The sequence below is a fragment of the Ursus americanus genome, chromosome 25 (genome assembly GCF_024610735.1).
Source record: "Ursus americanus isolate L20-20 chromosome 25, mUrsAme1.1.p, whole genome shotgun sequence".
NCBI classification, from domain to species: Eukaryota; Metazoa; Chordata; class Mammalia; order Carnivora; family Ursidae; genus Ursus; species Ursus americanus.
Window position 1 is genome coordinate 5,744,822 of NC_142151.1, and position 18,946 is coordinate 5,763,767.

At 46.8% G+C, this 18,946-nt stretch overlaps 1 protein-coding gene across 1 annotated transcript in view; it reads left to right on the forward strand.

Moving 5' to 3' along the window:
- The window catches only part of PRMT8 (protein arginine methyltransferase 8), a 62,674-nt gene that overhangs the window by 25,793 nt on the left and 17,935 nt on the right, over positions 1–18,946 (forward strand). Inside the window, exons 6-7 of the mRNA XM_087855909.1 lie at positions 12,175–12,317; positions 12,945–13,032. Coding sequence (XP_087712035.1) covers positions 12,175–12,317; positions 12,945–13,032 — 231 coding nt within the window. The remainder of the gene's footprint in view (positions 1–12,174; positions 12,318–12,944; positions 13,033–18,946) is intronic.

Below are 18,946 nucleotides of genomic sequence, written 5' to 3' on the forward strand. Positions count from 1 at the left end.
CAGGGAGAGCCAGAGCATGACATATACAGGTGGGAGTCTTCAGCATATGGATTTTATTTGAAGCTACAGCATGACATCACTTAGGGATAAAGTAGAGCTGGAAGAAAGAAATGGGCCAAAGATAGGGCGCTGGGACATTTTTAACATCTAGAGGTCAAGCAGAGGAGAAAGAGCAAGCAAGAGGCAGAGAAGATAACCCCAGTGAGGCTAGTGGACCTTCAGGAGAGAGATGTACCATGAAGCCAAGGGAAGGAGGAAGGGACAAGTGTAAGGAATGCTAAGAGATCAACTAAGGTACGAACAGAGAAGCGACTGTTGAATCAAGCCCCATGGAAGGTATTGGTGTTCTAAACAAGAGCGGACTCAATGTGGGGGGAACTGAAGTCCAGTTAGAGTAGGTTAGGGACAGACTGCGAAGGGAAGGCTATAAGTAAGTCTTCTTGCTGGGCTGGAGAACAGAAAAGTGGAACTGTAGCTACAGGGGGATGTGGGGCCAAGACAGAGAATTGTTTTTTAAGGCTAGAGATATGGAAAAGTGTGTTTGATTCAATTGTCCAGTAGAGAGGGAGATACAGGAGAAAGATACAGGAGCGAGACCTTGAGTTCAGAGCACAGGTTCAGTGGTTGGCCTTTTCTTTGGAGTAAGGAACCAAAGGGAAAGTCGGGAGTGTGGGTCCGGATAGAGGTGGGCTGGCAGTGGAAAGCCCCTAGTTTATTGCTTCCATTTCCTTTTCAAAGAATGAGACAGTCATTGGCAGAGAAGAGGGGGATGAAAAGAGACATGAGAAGGGATGGAATGGTCTTTTAGAAGGAGGGAGAAAGGCAAAAATAGTAGTAAGACTAGTGGGGATTGTTGGGGAGTGGTCAGCGTCTGCTGGAGATGAATCAACATAGATAGACAGTAATCACGCTCGGTCTGAGAGTGAATTTCCCCTTACCATGTTCACCAGCTTGGGTGTAAAGAGGGCTGCCTGGATGAGGGCTTTAACGGGAGAGACAGAAGTTGATTGCAATAACGGGTCATAGAAGCTAAGCTCCTTAAGGCAGGAAATGAGGAAGGGAAGGGGGCAATGATGGGCGAGCAGTAGCACAAAAGGTTAGGTATTGGGTGGGCCATAAGCAGAGGTCCAGAGGCCTCTTTCCAGCCTGAGTAGGGGAAATGTTGCTCAGACACCCCTGACTTCTGGCTTTGGTGTCCAGCCTCTCTTGGTTCGCTCAGGGGAGCGAGCTGTTTTGTACACTCCTCAGAAAATACCTGACGTGGGCAGAAGGGAAAGAGAGGTGAGTGCTCTACTTGCCTACTAAAGATGGAAAAAGAAAGCTGGCCAATTCTTTCTCTGCAAGGGTGAAACAGCCTGCCGTCCACATGTTTTCATCTGACATCCCTTTCTCCAGCTCTGTGCCATAGCACAGGAGGTTTTCCCCCATTTAACAGATGTGGAAGCTGAGGTTAGGGGAGCTAGGGCAGAACCTTCGGTCTTGGCTCTTGCTCCTGTCCTCTCTCCTGAAGTGTGTTTACATTGATGTGGAAGCCCCAGCAGTGGCTGCCAATCCCAGAAATGAAAATTAAAACCTCTTCGGAGAGGAGGGTGGGTGCAAATAGATGTCTGATCAGACATCTCTCAGTCCCATCCTTGGGCCCTAAATGCCCTTCAAAGGACATTTAGACCATTCCCTGCCTCTGTAAAGGTTCACTTGTGCAGGGATGTCTGCCCTTGGAGGGAGGCTCTGCCCAGCCCCCCTTACTCTTCATCTGTTTCTTGCTGCCAGCTCTTGGGATCTAGAACTGTAGACCCGCTGGCTTGCAGAGGGCAGCTGCCTGCAGCCATTGGTAGCAGTGTGTGGGGTGGACCTGAGTGGGAGAGGGGAGAACATTAGCTGAGAAGTGCCTGACCTCAGAAAAGGGCAGTTTGGCTCTGAAGGCTTGCCAGGAAAAAGAAAGCTCACAGCTCCTCATCGTGCCCTCTGGTCACACCTCAGAGCCCCCCTTCCCCTCCTCTGCTTCAGCCGCCTGTTAATTTTCTTATTCCCCTTCCTTTCCTTTAACCCTCAGAACATTTCACTTTGTAGAAAAGATGCAAGTTCCTCTTTTTTTCCTGAATGCTTTGAGAGCAAGTTGTTGACATGATGCCCCATCAGCCCTGAAGACACGAATATGCGTGTCCCACAAGTTTCTCTTCATAGCCACACTGCGACCATCAAAATCAGGAGACTAACGTTCTTACATGATCCTTCTCAAGCGCTCAGAGCCTACTTCTGCTGGCCACTTGTCGAACTAACATCCTTCAAAGCAAATGGATTCCTTTTTAAACCACGTGCTGCATCTCTGGTGCCTTCAGGCTGGAGCAGCCAGACCTTTCTCAACTGTTGTCACCTTGACCCTTGAGGATTGCAGGCCAGAGTTCTGTAGGATGCCCCTCCATCTGGGGATGTGGGATGCTTCTGCCCTAATGGGTTTGGCTGAGATGCTGTATCCTTCTCCCTGCACGGTCCTGGGGACATGCAGTTTGGATTTGTCTTGTCACTGACAGCATTGACTTTGATCCCTGGATAAGGTAATGTCTGCCAGGCTTCTTCACGGTCAAGTTGCTCTTTCTCCTTTTGTAATTAGTGGGATTTTCTGGGGGAGGCAGTTTGAAACCATGTAAATGTTTCATTCCTTATCATTAATTCCTTATTTTATTCAATAGGTTATGTCTATTATTATCAATACTTATTTTGATACACAAATTGTTCCTAATATGGTCACGGGACCCCCTTCAAGCTGACTTCTGCATCCTTTTGACATTCCTTCTTCATTTTTTTGTGAGCTTTCTTATTTTCTGGCACAAATGTTCCAGGCTCATCTTACACTTTACATGGCTTTGTTTTAGAACCAGTCATTTCTCCAAGGAGTCTTGAGCCCATTTAGTGGACAATGGCCCTTAGACACTAGGATCTGGGGCTAAGTGTGCTCATTGATTTTAGGACGTTGATGTCCCCAGGCTGCTTCAGTGGAAAGAACCAGAGGATGTGTGTGTGTGTGTGTGTGTGTGTGTGTGTACGCATAGGCATTTACATAACATGTGTTTCTGAATCTGTCTATACATCCTGTCAAGTGTGACTTCACGTGATACCCTGGCTCTAACCAGCACCCACCAGGGTGCTCTAACTTCCTCCCTGCCTGTGTTGGAGATTCCTTTCTCTGGCAGTGTAAAACCTGGCTCCCACAATTCTTAATATGTTTACTTATTGAATCAATCCCTTCGAATGTGCACCATCTCCCACTGTCCCCACCTCCTGCCCAATGCAGATGTGTCTCTCACCCCGTGCTGGGCTCTGACACCTGCATGGGCATTCTCCTTTCCCTGCTCAGACTCCAGTCCGCTGCACCAGGCCCTGTCGCCCCCTTGGATTTCCCCCTCCCACCCCAGGCCACCCCTTCACAGGATGCCCTGCTTCCTGCACCAGGACTCTGATGTGCCGTGTGGGGCTGCCCTCATTCCGCTCAACTTTAATCCCCCCTACTGGACCATTGTGGCAGCCGCACACACACCTCTTCCTGGGGCTGCCTGGACATCTAGTTTGCTCAGTCTCACCTTATGGCTTTAGGAGGGAATCATTCCATGCTCTGTATTTTGATGGCTTTTGATTCTGTGCTAGTGAACAAAGGCCCAAGAGGGACAAACCATTGTCCCCCAGTAAATAGCCACCCCCTCCATGCCTCATACCTTCTCCTACCCCTCACATCCAGTGTACTGAGGAGGAGGGAACTCTGGGGCCAGGGGCCCTTACAAGGCAACGTTGTTCCCACTTCTTCTTTCTCAGGCATAGCAACAGGCGGGTGGAGCCGGGGAGGCCGCCCATGGCCCCCTGTGTGGCACCCGCTCACTCAGCCTTGGCATGTGTACCGAGAGAGGACAGCTTGACTGTATGAACGCTTCCATGGAAATGCTTTTGAAATGTTGCAACAGCCAATTGTGTGGGGCTCAGGAGTGTAGGTGTGGAGACATAAATAACAACACGGGACATAAAATACCTGCTACCCAGAATCAATCAAGCCCTCTCCCCCTCCACCTCCACGCTGCTCCTGGGGCGGGGTTTATCCACATGGAGACACACACCTCCACGAAGCCACCTGCAGTGGTCACGCAGCTATGTGGTTCTGCCACACACGTGGCCCACTCACGTGCTTGGAGGCTCCTCTTTGACTTAAGCACTGCTATTTTCTCTGTTTCCCTGCTGAGGAAACTAGTGCGCTGGCGAGATGCCTCAAAAGCTGGGTCTGTTTGTGAAAGTTGACACAGGTGCTCAGGGACTGATGAAATTTTTATAGTTCTAGGAACAAAAGAATTAGAAACCATTTATTTCTCAGAAAACTAAAGGGAGAAAGTGTAGCCAGCCCTCCTCTCCTCTCTCTTTTTCTACCTGAGCACGTCTAATGCAGGAGTGTCACAGACGGAGGGGCCTGAGCCTAACGTAAGCCGGCAGAGTGGCAATGGACAGCCAGCTCTGCAACGTCCCAGGAGGGACGCTTTGTCCTGTCACTTCATCTGCTGCCCAGAGAGGAGCTATGTCCCTGCACAGCCTGCGGAGTTCCTGGGGGATGTGAGAGAGTGTTCATGGAGTGCCCGGTGCTGGGCTTCCGGCATAGTAGGTGCTCAACAAGCATTAAGTGTGGCTCCTTTTGGGCACTTTGCTCTTTCTTGAGCACACACTCCAAGACTTTCACAGATGATGCTTGAATTCTCTGCTGCGGCCCGTTTCCTCCTGTGCCCTGGGGTCATGGAGTCCTGGAGGTGCCCCTGACAGAGACCCTGCCACCAGCCACCTGCAAGCCATGGCTGTGGGAAGCATTTGCTCCCTGCAGCCTTGCCCACGCTCCCTTTCTTTCCTCTGGGGCCTCTGAGCCTCCTTCTCAGGTGGCAGCCCTTCTCCCACATCCCCCGACCGCTCCCCCACCCTTTCTTTCACCCTTGGCTTTTGTTTGAGTCACCATCTCCCCTCTTACCCTTGGAGTCATGCTAAGAAATAAACCCAACCAGCTACTGGAGAGACCCAGATGCTGTGCTGCTGACACCATGGCTCCAGCTTCCATTAGCAATGGTAGAAAACGCACGTCATCTGGCGCTGAGCTGGAGTCAGCTACAATCTGTTGTCTGTCCATACCCGTATCTGTTGTCTGTTGGAGTTACTGCCAAGCTGTGGCTCCTAATCTGTGTCTTGAATCCAAACAGAGAGTCCCCCTTTTTATTCATAGTAGACCTCATGCTGGTAGATTTGGTCCTTCCTTACAACTGCTAGGACTCCCGAGAGCACGGCTTCCCAGGGTCACCATTCTGTGCTTGGTGTTCCTGCATATGTGATGGGCGCCCTGGGGTGAGCATGGGAGCGCCTGTAGGCTGGTCTGCGTTCAGCTCTCGATCAGCGCCTTTGAATACAGCCAAGTAGCCAGTGGTGAATCTCATATCCATGGAGGCAAGGCCTTGTCAGAGTCCGTTAGAAGTGCCCACATGGTGCACTGCTGGCATGGGGAGGGCGGCCGGTGAACAGCATTGACTCTGGACCAGGCTTCCTGGTTCACACTCCGCTTGCGATCTTGGATACCTTATTTTCTGTGCCTCAGTTTCCCCATCTGTGAAATGGGAACAATAGCAGAGCATACCTCATAGGGTCATTGTGACAATTCCACGTTACTAGGCAAAACCATGGTGTGCCAAAACAGGGTCCTATAGCCTCCCGGGGGCGGATTGTCAAATTTTCAGTACATTTGTGATATGGATGAAGTCACTTTAGTGGCTTGAAACTGACCACCATGAGAATATTTACACCACAGAAATCAACAAATGCTACAAACCAGGGCTACTTCCCCTGGAGCCCCAGTTGTTCAATATCTACCACCACACCGCTGTGTAAAACACGACGGTATCCCGTGGGCACTAAGCAGCCAATAAATGTTAGCTGCTGTTGTTATTATTTCATTTATTAACTTGCCTAATAACCCTGTCAAAAGAAGAACTGAGATTAATCAGATATAATTGTTTTTAATGAACCTGTACTAGTGAGTCCCGGCAATTGCTACTTCCCGTTTCTAACTGTTCGTGAAGCAGCCCATTAATAATCTTAGGGCTGGTTTTCACACACTCGTTCCTTCAGGCATTGTCGTGCCCCACTCCACACCACGTGCCAGGCGCTGGGCACCAACCACACACCCAACAGACAGGCTCTTTGCTCTGATGAAGCTCACCATCTCATGGAGAGGACTGACATGAACACAAGTGAACAAATGGTGACAGGTCTTAGAACAAAACACAATGGAGTTGTTGAGAAAAGTGGGGTGCCCACTTCTGACTGGGGGGTCGTAATGGCATGCTGGACCGGCTCACACGGCTCACACCGCCTTGCACTTTTCTTCCCAACTGTGCAAGGGGGACGTCCTGGGGTGAGTAGAAATCAGCGATGGTGGAGATACTTAGACCATAGACACCAGCAAGCACCTTTGCCCCCCTCCCGGAGCTGGTTGTTAGACACTGACCAGCACAGTACCGGAAGTGAGGAAGCTTCTGGAGGGAGGTCACTGAGGCATAGACCTGATGGACCAAAGAGGCCAACTGCTGAGTGGACAGGAGTGTGACACGCAGACGGACCACCCAGGCCAGCTCCCTGAGATGGGAGACACTTTGTGCCTGTCCCATGTAAGCACTAGGTAGTGAGCTGCAGTGACACCTGGGATGATTTTCTGAGTTTGGAGCCTCAGGGAGGTTTTGCTGCCATCTACATTCTCACTGATTCAACCACCCTGTCCCATACGACTGCCTTCCTCATCCTGGCCCCACTTGGCCAAGCCCGTACGATTCTCTGCCTCTGGCCAATGTATGAGGTATCTGCTCCGGCTCTGCCATGCCAAGGGTCCTAAGTGGTGGGTCATAACTTGGGGTGGGGGTGAGTCCTGGTAGGGTTTTGACTGCCTGATCCAGCTGTGCAGGATCTCTGGCCAGGGAAGGTCTCTAGCCAAAGCTAGCAGGACCTCAGAGCTCTAGCTAAGCAAAAAGGCCCTTGGTCCTTAAGGGAGCCAGAGCAGGCTAGGACACGAAGCCAGGCAGATGATGTACCAGGGGCAAGGCAGAAGCTCAAGCCCTATGTTCTCGGGTGAAAGGGGGGCTGAGGAGGAAAGGGGGGTACCATATTGAAGTTTCTACTACACTGAGGCTACAAAGCACCCATGGCTCGTCTCTGCCACTACAGTTATGGGGTCTGTTGGCTGTAGGGTGTATTCCAAGTCTCACCAGATATTGGGGGTAAAGTTGTTGTCCTCTTTGTCCCACCACTACTGGCTCAAGAATGGGGCTGGGTCTGACTTTGTAAGAGAGGTTTATCCATGTATTTGGACCCTTGGGGCAGAGCTGATACCGGGAGGTGGATGGGTTCCTCTTCCACCACCCTGATGGGCTCATGATGGCTCTACCTCTCCTCACCCTACTAACAGCCTTCAGGAGAAGACTGGGTCAGTCCTTGGCCTTCTCTGATTTCTTTTCCCCCATCATTCCCAAGCAGTTGCTTGGTGTCCACAACAATCCCATGAGGTAGGTAAGTCAGATATTATATCTGCTGATGGATGAAGGAAGGGAACCTCAGGGAGGCTGGTGACTTGTACCAAGTTATACAATAGGCCTTGCTTTTGGCTCTACCTTTTGATTTCTCTAAACTCCAGTTTTCTCATTAGGCAGAAGGAATACTAAAACCAACCACACAGGTTCCTGTGAGGGTTACAGAAATAATGTAAGTAAAATAACTCTGCAAAGCTGCTATTCAAATGCTAGTAATTGTTTACTATCCTAATTAGGACTGGTTTGAGGATCTTTTGTCTTTGAACCCAAATACCCTTTTTTCAAAATTGCTTATTCATCCATTCATTCATTCAGCAATGATTTCTGAATGCTTGTGAGGAGTCAAGTGCTCTGCTAGGTCCTGGAAATAGGAAGCTAAAATAGACAATTAAGAAAAGGAGTCATAGCCTGGAAGCGAGTCAGGCCCTTGGAGGGTGTATGGCAGCTGGTGTGGGTGTCGCCAAAATAGGCATGTGAACAACATGGCAAGGTAGCTGGGGGACGGCTAGTGGCCGTGCTGCAGTGGGGGTAGCATCAAAGAGGCTCTACCTGTCTCAGAATGTGCTCCCTGCCTCGCACTCATGGCCCTCATGCCCACTCCTCTGTGACGCAGGATCTACTCTGGGGAACAGAAGAGTCTAAACTGGGGAGGCCGCTAACTTTGGACCCGTGGGGTCAGTTGACACTGATGGACGTGCTGGAGGCCCAGATGACATCAGGCTGGCCTGATTTGTTCTTGTTGTTTTTTTAAGTCAAATGAATAACTGTGAGTCAGTTTGGCTAGCTTTCTGTAATAAACAGTCAAGATAAAAAGAACACAAATTCAAAAAAAGAAAAAAAATCTGGATGTCTAATTTGCAAACTTAAAATTACAGGAGAAGAATCTCCCAATTTAGAGTTTGGAGTGCATTGCTCCCTGTTGTGCACTTAGTTATGATTAATCATTCCCAAAGTTAAGAGCCAAGGTCCTGTTATTGGAACAAACTTCCCATCATCTCCATGGAATAAAAACTAGCTCCAAAGAGGGACCTCAGTGCAACCTTGAGCTGACACAGGGTCAGTGATGTGGGGTCCAGATTCGGAGTGGGGTTCTGCAGCCCATAGCTGCTGAGAACCTGAGTATCAGAGGCTAAGATCCCCCTTGAAAAAGCTTGACGTGGAGAAGGTTCCGATGCCCACACAGTTCGTGGAGCCAACCCACTGCACTGCACTGGCCAATAGTCCCCAGTTAGTTGCCATAAAGCCCACCACAAGAGGTAGCATTCTGCAGACTGGAAATTGAATCTGGGAGTTTAAGTGGTTGCTGGTGTGCCTGTAGAAAACAGGAACAATATCCCTGAGGATTCAGCCGGGCAATTATATTTGGGTCCATAGAAACAACATGGCCTCCTTTTAAAAAAAAAAAAAGTTAGCCTCAAGGAATTGGTGCAAATTAGAGTCAAACTGGACATTGCAGGCACTGCTTCTTTACTGGTGTCAGCACCTTCTACCAGTAAACCTTGCAGAATGCCTTTTATATGCTCAATATATATCTGAAGAGTCAAGGCATTTTGTCACTGCAGATCATCTTAGAGACTTTTAGGTTCAATCCCCCTCCTTTTTTTCCCCATGATAAGGAAATTGAGGCCCCAAAGGGGAGGAAATGTTTGATCAAGGTTTGTTGTCAGCTGGAACAAAAACAGAAGTTGTCTGATTCTAGGACACCAGCCGAAGGTTGTGAAAATCGAGCATGGTAGAGACACACCTGAGCACAGGGATGAAGGGGGTCTGAAATCCAGTCCACAACTGGACTGAGGGAGGCCTGCCTTCTTCCTTTCACAAAGGGCCCATCTACTCACCAAGCCAAGCAGGGGCTATATCTTCTCCGAGAAATGTTTGGATGCAGAAGGGCGATGTTAAGTGAACAGAGGCACAGACTGTTGATTTTTCTTAAATAGGGTTAATTGATTCCTTCTGCCTTTCTATGACCCACTGTGCGTATCTCTCTCTCCCTCTCCCTCTCTCTCTCATCTATCTACCTACCTATCATTTATTGTACCCATAGTGATCAGGATATAGCAACGAATGGGTAGAGTGCTACTGCAGAGAACAGGGACAGCAGTCACTCATGCTGGGGACACCCCAGGAATGTTCTGTACACACCCATCTGTCAGGCTAGACTATAAGTTCTTGTCCATCTCTACTTCTTGCAGTCCTACTGGAGTCCTGTCCATAGAATCATGCCCGGTGAACCATGTACTAGGCACACAGAGTGGAGGCTGTGGGGCACCATGGGCAAGAGAAAGCATCTTCCCGAGCCATGTGGAGGTCATGATCTAATGTAGGAGATGGAGCAGACCTAAGCCCATATACACATGCAGACATTAGGGAAGAGCCTTCAAGAAATGTGCAAAGAGAGAAGAAAGGGAGGCTGCCTTGAGGGCATCACAGTAAGTGAAAGAAGTCAGACAGAGAAAGAGAAATACTGCATGATTTCACCAAGAAGTGGAATCTGCAAAACCGAACCAAACCAAACCCAGACTCAGAGACACGGAGAACAGATTGCTTGTTGCCAGAGGTGGGGTAGGGGTGGTGGGGAACAGGTGAGGGGGATTAAGAGGTACAAACTTCCAGCTCTAAAATGAATAAGTCATGGGGATGTAATGCTCCGCATGAGGAATATAGTCAATGATTTGTATCAAGTTTGTATGGTGACGGATGGTAACTAGACTTGTCGTGATCAGTTCGCAATGTATGTATACAATGTCAAATCACTGTGTTGTGCACATGAAATGAATATAATATGATATGTCAGTTACTCTTCAACAACAACAAAGATTTGCAAAAGTAAGACAAACCAGGCTTTGCACTCAAATAATGAGGCAGGTGGGTCAGGCATGTATTTGTCAGCTCTGCTTCAGAATGAGAAATAAGGCACTCTCTTTGCATTTTCAAAAATCCCTTACTTTGTCCCCTTGTGTATCCTCTTGGTTCATCCCGGGCCCTGCTCTTGCTTGTGTTTGTGGAGGCCCCCCGCCCCCCCCCCCCCGCAGAGAAGCGGAGCTTTGACACCTACTCCTCCCACCCCTTCCGAACCTTTTGGAGACGACTAGGCCTCCCCGCTCTTACCGCTTAGGGGCAGGGCTCATGAGTCGTACAGGAAGGCCACACAAGCCTGGGCCTCAGTCTGGACTGGTTAGGACCAATGTGCATCTGCGAAGTGTCTGACTGCTTATGAAAGAGGCCTTATCTGATTAAGACTTGATTAAACACCAGGTATTGGAGAGCAAATCATCATTAGAGGCTTCTAATGGGCACTTCATCACCTGCATTATCTAATGTGAGGACATGAAACAAAACCAGTGACGTGTGTGCCCTTTGTCATCCAGGAGCCTCTAACCCAAATTCATTTTCATGAAGCTCAGATTCAGCACAGATGTGTTCTCTTTGTGTGTACAAGTGTTTTGTTTTGTTTTGTTTTTTTTCACTCCTGAATACAAGCTATTGTTCAATTTTCCCAGCAAAGCTCAGGCATGGTGTGATTTTTCAGAAGATGGTGCAGAAAGAGAATTTCAGACGTGAATATGTGTATCCTTTCAGAGGAAATGTTCAGATGGAATCAGCCAACCAATAGATCACCCTGTCAATTTCATAGCAGCATCTTAGTGTTTGCTATGATCTTTAGAGCAACTAATGCAAAAAGAGACTCCAAAATTATGTGTATGACTATGTCAAATGATCAAAAACGCAACTAAGAAGTTTCTCCTGCCATGGAGGGATAGGAAGGTCTAGGAAGTGACTCACAAGCAGAGGTCACTAAGAGCAGGAGAGTGGTTCCAGCCTTTTCCCCTTCACCTCTCCATCAGCTGGTCAGTAAGAGGGGAAATGTCAGATGATGTCTACCTTCTCCTGAGCCCTTGCTATGAGCCTGACACTTAACATTTGCTATTTCATCATTCCAGTTCAACTACCCACTAAGTAGATACTACTTTCCTTGGTTGTTTTCTGGGGAATCAGAGTTCATTTAGGTCAAGTAACCTGTGCAAAGGCATATAGTTAATAATGAGATCAGGACATAAACCCCTGACTACAGAGCCCATGATCTTGTCAAGACACCAAGTTGCCTTCCTCATGAACCCACTGGGAGTTGAGCTCTGGATGTGCACATCCTTGCCCTTTGGATCTGAACCATCATGGTGGTCTAAAATGGGATGGGGACTCTGATCTGAGTGTTAGAGTCATAGCATTTTATACCTGGTCTCTACTTCCACACCCACCATTCAACCCCTTTAAGCCTCACTTCTAAATGAGAGTGATAATAGTGTGCTTACTTCATGGAGTTGCTGGGAAGATCACACGATATGGTGCCTATCACAGGCTTGGCACAGGGCCAGGACATAGTCACAGCCCAGTACGTTTTAGGGAGAAAACATGCAAGTAGTTTGCAGTTCTCTTTGTATAACTAGCTTGGTGAAGGGTGAGGTGTGTCGAATCCTAAAAGCAGAATCAGAACATGGCTAAAACCTGTAGGTCTGGCCCTGATGTGGGGTGCTCATGGTTCCAGGCTAGGGTCCCTGCAAAGTGTGGCCGTGGGGTTCCTATTTTCCAGTCATCACCATATTTAAGGGTAAAGTGGAAGAGGTGGAGCTGCCTGTGGAGAAGGTAGACATCATCATCAGCGAGTGGATGGGCTACTGTCTGTTCTATGAGTCAATGCTCAACACGGTGATCTTTGCCAGGGACAAGTGGCTGGTAAGTGTCCTGCATGCTGTCCCCTTGTTGGTCTGCTGGCTGTCCTGCTGCTCTACCCCTGGCCGACAGTCTAGGAAGAACATGAGGACTCCAGAGAGGGCTTGGGCTAGCAGGTCACCTCCTCCAGACCACTCTCCTTAAACCAGATCTGCTTCAGGGGACAGAATGATGGTACCCAGGTCCAACATGTCTGCCACACTGTTCTGTAGGTCTAACCTTGGCTTCTTTGGTTATAATCAACACCCATTCTCTGTTGTCAAGACAAAAGGCTGTTCTGGTCAACAGGTACTTAGGACTTGTTTTGCTGCCAGAGAGCCCAGCATGCTTCTTACTCTGGTTTGTCCAGGCTAAAGGGTCATAACACCTTTTACTGTTCCTCACTGAACTTACCTTTACCCCAGTTTGTTTGTTCTTTGATCTCCACCTAGGTCCCTCAAATTATCCCCACTCCCAAATAAAAATTGAGCATTGCCATCCGAACCCTAACCCTGGCCAAGGTGACAGTCTGCTGAATGAGAAATGCTGGCAAGGGGGTGCCTGTCTGGTGACTCTATGTGCAGTTCAAAATGTGATGTCTTTGTCAGGTGAATAGATTACGAGACCCATTTCCCCACAATTCATCAACAGAAACCTGGAGGGCTTATGTTTCCAGACCGGGCAGCTTTGTACGTGGTAGCAATTGAAGACAGACAATACAAGGACTTCAAAATCCACTGTAAGTCGCCTTTTAAGTTTTTGTGGGGCTTTTTTTTTCTTTCTCACATTTGGGGTGGGAGGTACTACAGTAGCCCTGAGATGAGCATCCAGCCTCATGAATACAGCTGCTATGCCTATGGAGGAGTTTACCTGTGACTTATTCTGGATTCTTCTCTCTAAGTGTTTTCCCCTGGTCCCAAGAGTGGGAGGTCTACAGAGAAAATAAGCAATGCAGTTGATTTAAGACACATATCCTGGGGTGAGAGAATGAATGCAATGTGAATGAAAAATTAGCTGAAGCAGCAGAAGCTGATTTTTGTAGAGAACAGCAGTTCAGGGGGCTGGGAGCCTGTGGAGGTTTGGTTATCCCAAAAGTCCACCACAGGGGTCAGAAATGGCAGATCGCTAGCCAGCTCGACCATTCTGAATCCTGCCTTCATGCTACTTGAATTTAGCAAAAGGATAGTGACTCCTCTTCACATTAAGTAAAATATATATTCTTCTTTGAGGTTCTTTTGGGGTAATGGATGGCAGTGGGTGTGGGGAGAGATGGGGACTTTGCATGTGCATATATGTGCAGGTGTGTACATGTGTGTGTCGGGGATTCATATCCAAACCTATATTCATACTGCTTTATCAGCTGAAAATTTGCTCTTTTAGGGAAAAAAACCAACCAAACAAACAAAAACCCTCTCCAGTGTTTTTTCTGGTCCGCAAAGGATGCTTTGTTCTTTTTAATTTAGAGGGTAGCATTTCTCAATGACACAAGCTAGGTCTTCAAGTTTATTTCAAATGTGTTTTCGTCACTTAGAAAGAGCCATGTCTCCTCCACCAGAAGAAAACACGACAAAGGAGCAAAGAGCCCCTCACACAGGCAAGCACACGCACAATCCAACCCCCAAAGCATGACGCAGGAACTCCACACAGTGCAATGGAGTCAGCAGACTTGGGGTTCCTGCCCCTGCAGTGGTCAAACCCTCCTCGGCAAGATTACTGTGGAAGGGTTCATGACTGAACACATGATCAAAGCCTTCTGCCCTGAGAGGCTGCGACTCGATAGTTTGACTAATTGTTGCTCCATTGATTCACACAATAGCCATCTAATTATTGCTGGTGCCATTAATGACACCCCAGCTGGACAGCGCTATAGAGTGGGTACATGTGTGTGTGTGTGTGTGTGTGTGTGTGTGTGTGTGTGTTCACACTCTTCTGGAAATATAACATCAAAGCAAAAAGTTCAGAGTCAGGTTCAGGAGAAGACAGAAACGGGACAGTTATTTGAAGCCCTGTGCCCTATGCCTCCAGCCAATCTTGTGTCATTTCTAACATTTGATGAGCAACGAGAGGGAGAGTAACCTATGTTAGATGATCACGTTTGAAAATCTGCCAGCCCTGGGTTCAAATTCTACTTGGATGACTGGGAGCGAATTACCTAACCCCTTTGGCCTCACAGATAATATCACCAATCCCATACACTAGCCATGAGGGTTAAGCGAGATGATGTATTTCAAAGGATGTGACAGTTCTTGGAGGTACCTGGCACCAGACTGGACCTAGGCTCTGAACATGTCACGAAGCCCCTTTCTGTTTGTAGCTCTGGGAAGCGAGCCTGACTGCCAAGCTTGTTGGCCTCCAGTGGCTCAGAATCTAGGACAGATGTGCTCTCACGGTAGATCGCAGAAACAACTCAACAGTGAACGTTGATCAAATACGTGTATAAATAGGACATATTTTGCCCGGGAGCTGCATTATAATGCTGCTTTCGGAATTCTTGCTGTGTAACTATACCAAATAGTGTTTTGAGGAGGATCTTCAGGTACTTTCTTCATTCTTAATGGGTAAATATTTATTGAGCCCTGACCCCGGGCACAGCTCTTTAAGGGACTTCCTCATTTCCTAAAAGCCAACATACTCTTCCCTCCTCCTTTCCCTGGATTGTGTTTGGGAACCGGGGGCAGACGCACATTGTAGTGAGCCCGCTGGAGCTGGACAGGACTGCATGGACCCCGGGAGGAGCAGGAAGGCGGTTGCTGCTCCTGGAGTGCTGGTTCAGGAGCGCAGATCATGTGATTTAATCTTACGCTGCCCACTGCAATTTTCACAGGTTCTGGGAAAAGAAAAAATATATATTTAAATCAGCTTTAAAAAATTCAAATCCTCTTTTCTTGTGAAATGTTTGCTCTGGAGTCTTCTATCCAAAAAAACCCCAGACCCAAAAAATAAAAATCAAACATACATTTAAAATTTATTTTAAAAAACTGTGAAGTTTTCCATTTAAAAATTTTTAATGATCTGTTTTTGTTTTTAGTAAAGGAAGCAAGCTCATTTAGAAATCTGTTTCAAATAAACAGAGATTTTGGTTACTCCGAGTTCTAAATCAAAAGTAAAGCATAAAGGTTGCTGGTTGCTAAGGGAATGATTGTAAGCAAATTTCAGTTGGTTCAAGAACTCGCTAAAAAAGAAAAATCGTAAAGTTGGGAAGGAGAACGAGACAAGCCCAGACCCTTTCATAAAGTAAATTGTTACAAAATGGCTTCCTCCCTGCCCCTCTCCTCCCTTCTGTGACCTTCCCCTCCCCTCCCCCCCCTCCCCTCCCTCCCCTCCTCCCTTCCTCTCTCCCTTCTCTCCTTCCCTTTCTCAACCACATGCAACATGGAAACACAAGAATGAGTAAAACACAGAAGTCGCCCTCATTTTGCTCACCAACTACTAGAGAACACAGAAAAAAAGAGGCAAATGATTGGCATGTACTAGGCTCACAATACATACTTTGTTGAGAGGATGAATGAAGAAACAAATGAAGAAGTAAAAATAAGCAGTAGAGGAATGTGCAAGGCATAGTGTTTAACCCCGAGAGAGAGAAGCAATCATTTTTTAAAATTTCCACTATGGAGGAGATTTATAGAATCCTAACACTGGAAGGAAACGTGGTAGGTGTTCTATCTGATTTCTTATCCAATACACGAATCCGACCCAACACATGAATCTCCAACCTGCTGAGAGTCAGAGGTATGGGCACCAGCTTCCTGGCTCATGAGAAGATGAAAAGGAAGGCCTCCTATGGAGTCAGTGGTGCCTGCAGCCCGAGGGAGGGGGTGCAAAGGCAGGACCTCTTGGAGGACTCAGTTGCTCTCCATGTGGTTCTTTCCCATCTTCATCCCCAACATCGAGAGTTCTATTCTCTGGCTCTCTCCTATTTTATTTTTTTTAAAAAAAGATTGTATTTATTTATTTGAGAGAGAGAGAGAGAGTGTGTGAGCGAGAGAGAGAGCAGAAGCAGGGGAGGGGCAGAGGGAGAGGGAGAAGAAGACTCCCTGATGACCAAGGAGCCCAATGCGGGACTTGATCCCAGGACACTGGGATCATGAGCTGAGCCAAAGGCAGACACTCCGACTGAGCCACCCAGGTGCCCCTCTCTCCTGTTTTATACAAGGAGTTGCCTCTGTGCCTGAGAGACTAAAATGTCTGAAACTATTGTAAACACCTTCCCTTCTGCCTAGAGGAGAAACTGTAAGTAACACCTGGTGGCACTTGCTCTGTTTCCCTTTAACACGTTCAGAGTCAGTTCCCTCTGCCCTAGTGGAGAACCTGAAACTGGGGGGCCAGGATGGGGAAGGAGGATGTAGCTCTGGCTTTCTCCAGTGAAATGTAGAGTTGGCTCCCCATGTCCTTCATATTTCTTTTTCTGCAACTGCTTTTGAGATTTTCTCTTTATTTTGATATTCATCAGGTTGACTCGGATGTATCCACGTGTGTTTTCCTTTGTATTTATACCCCTTGGGGTTCAACAGCATTCTTGGATCTATGGGTTGATGATTTCATTGCTTCAGTAAAATTTCCAGCTGTTATCTCTACAAATATTTTTTCCTGCCTGATTCTCTTTCTCTTCTCCTTCAAGGACTTCAATTACACATATATTAGATACTGTTTGATATTGTCCCATGGATCTCCTGTATTTTTCCTCTCCCTGTATTTAAGTTTGGATAATTTTTATTGACCTATTTTGAAGTTATTCATTACTTTCGCTGATGTATGCATTCTTTTAATAAGCACATTGAAAGAATTCTTCACCCCTGATATTGTGATTTTCATTTCTAGCATTTCCATTGGCTCATTTTTATAGTTTCCATCTCACCAGTGAAATTCTCCATCTGTTCATGCATGTTTTTCCATTGGATTCTTTAACTTACTTATTATAGGTACTTTAAAGTCTCTTGAATAATTCCAACATCTGGGCTGTCTCCAAGTCTGGTTCTACTGACTGTATTTCCTTCTGATGATAGGTCATTTTTTTCCCCTTTTTCATTCATCTTGTAATTTTTTCTTAATGCTGGGCAATGTCATTAAAAGAACAGTAGAGACAGATGCACTATAGTTATGCCCAGAAAAGTGTATGCCTTTTCCTCTGCCAGGCTGTTAAAGTGGGGATTTGAGTCAATCTACTCTGTCCTAATGATAGGTTGAGGCTTGGCTGTTGCTTTAGTTACATTCATCGTGCCACAGTGCAGTCCTTTCTGACAGTTTGTTTTTTAATCTATAAACAAAAGTTCACAGGTCCTGCTCATGTTATTATTTAAATTTAAATAAGAAAATTAATAACAATATTTCCTGGTAGCCAATGGCCCTCACCCCATATTCACTCAGTCAATAAATAAGACAGAGTTGCAACAAAAAATTAATCTCCTTGATTAGCGTTGTCTCCCATCCCTGCTCCACTTATGCTAAAGGAGCTAGTGGGAAATAAATGGTACTAGAAAAAAGAGAAAACAAATTTAATGTCCTGGGTGAATTTTTTCCTGAATAACTGAAGGCAGGGTAGTCTAGCTGGGGAGAAAACATGAATTAACCTCTGAAAAGGTAACGAAAATACTGGACTTTGCAAAGCAGTGTAGAACATTAAATATTTGGGAATGAATTTCAATTAAAAAGCATTATCTGTGTGCTTGTATTGCACTAGATGCCGGGCTATAGGTGTTGAGGATATAGAAGAAGTAGTGCCTTGGTTGGGAATGGTTAGAAAAGATTTCACAAAAGCATGAGACATTAAGCTCACCATTTCTTGACTACAGGGACTTTTTTTTTTTGAGAGAGAGAGAGAGAGAGAGAGAGAGAGAGAGAAAGAGTGAGAAAGCAAGTGCACATGGTGGGGGAGGGGCAGAGGGGGAGGGAGACAGAGAACCTCAAGCAGACTCCCTGCTGAGTGTGGAGCCCGATGCAGGGCTGATCTCACAACCCTGAGATCATAACCTGAGCCGAAATCAAGAGTCAGTTGCTTCACTGAGTCACCCAGGTGCCCCTACCTACAAATTTTACAAAGATTTATAAAATTCCAGCTTCCAGCACCTCAAATCTGGAGGTTCTGATTCAACAGGTCTGATTTGAGCCCAGGCATTTGTATTTTTAAAAGTGTCCCAGATGATTCTGGAGCACAGAACCACTGAACCAAACTCCTCACTTTCCAAGCAAGCCCAGAGAAGAGGATTGATCTGTCCATGGTCACATAGCCCAGGTGGTGACAAAGCCAGAGCTCAAATCACATAATGATAACAACCGCTATGTATCAGCTTCTCTATGTGCCAGGCATTCCCTTACACACTCTACATATATTATCACATTTAACCTTCATGACAACCCAATAGAGTAGCTGTGGTTATCATCATCTCTATTTTAAAGAAGAGACCAACCTTTGAGAACTAAATTTTTGCTAAGATTACACAGCAAATAAATAGCATAGCCCAGAGTTGAAATCCAAAGCCCAGGCCTGTAACCATCATGCACATAGACTCTTGGGTTTTTGCCCGACACTTGCCCTGAACCTCAACTTAAGGCAGGGCTGAGAGAGGGAAGGAGAAGGAACATGGGAGCAGCAGGTGTCTTAAGGAAAGATTTTTAAATGAAGGCAGTGTGTTTAGTGTATATGTTTTATCTGGGGA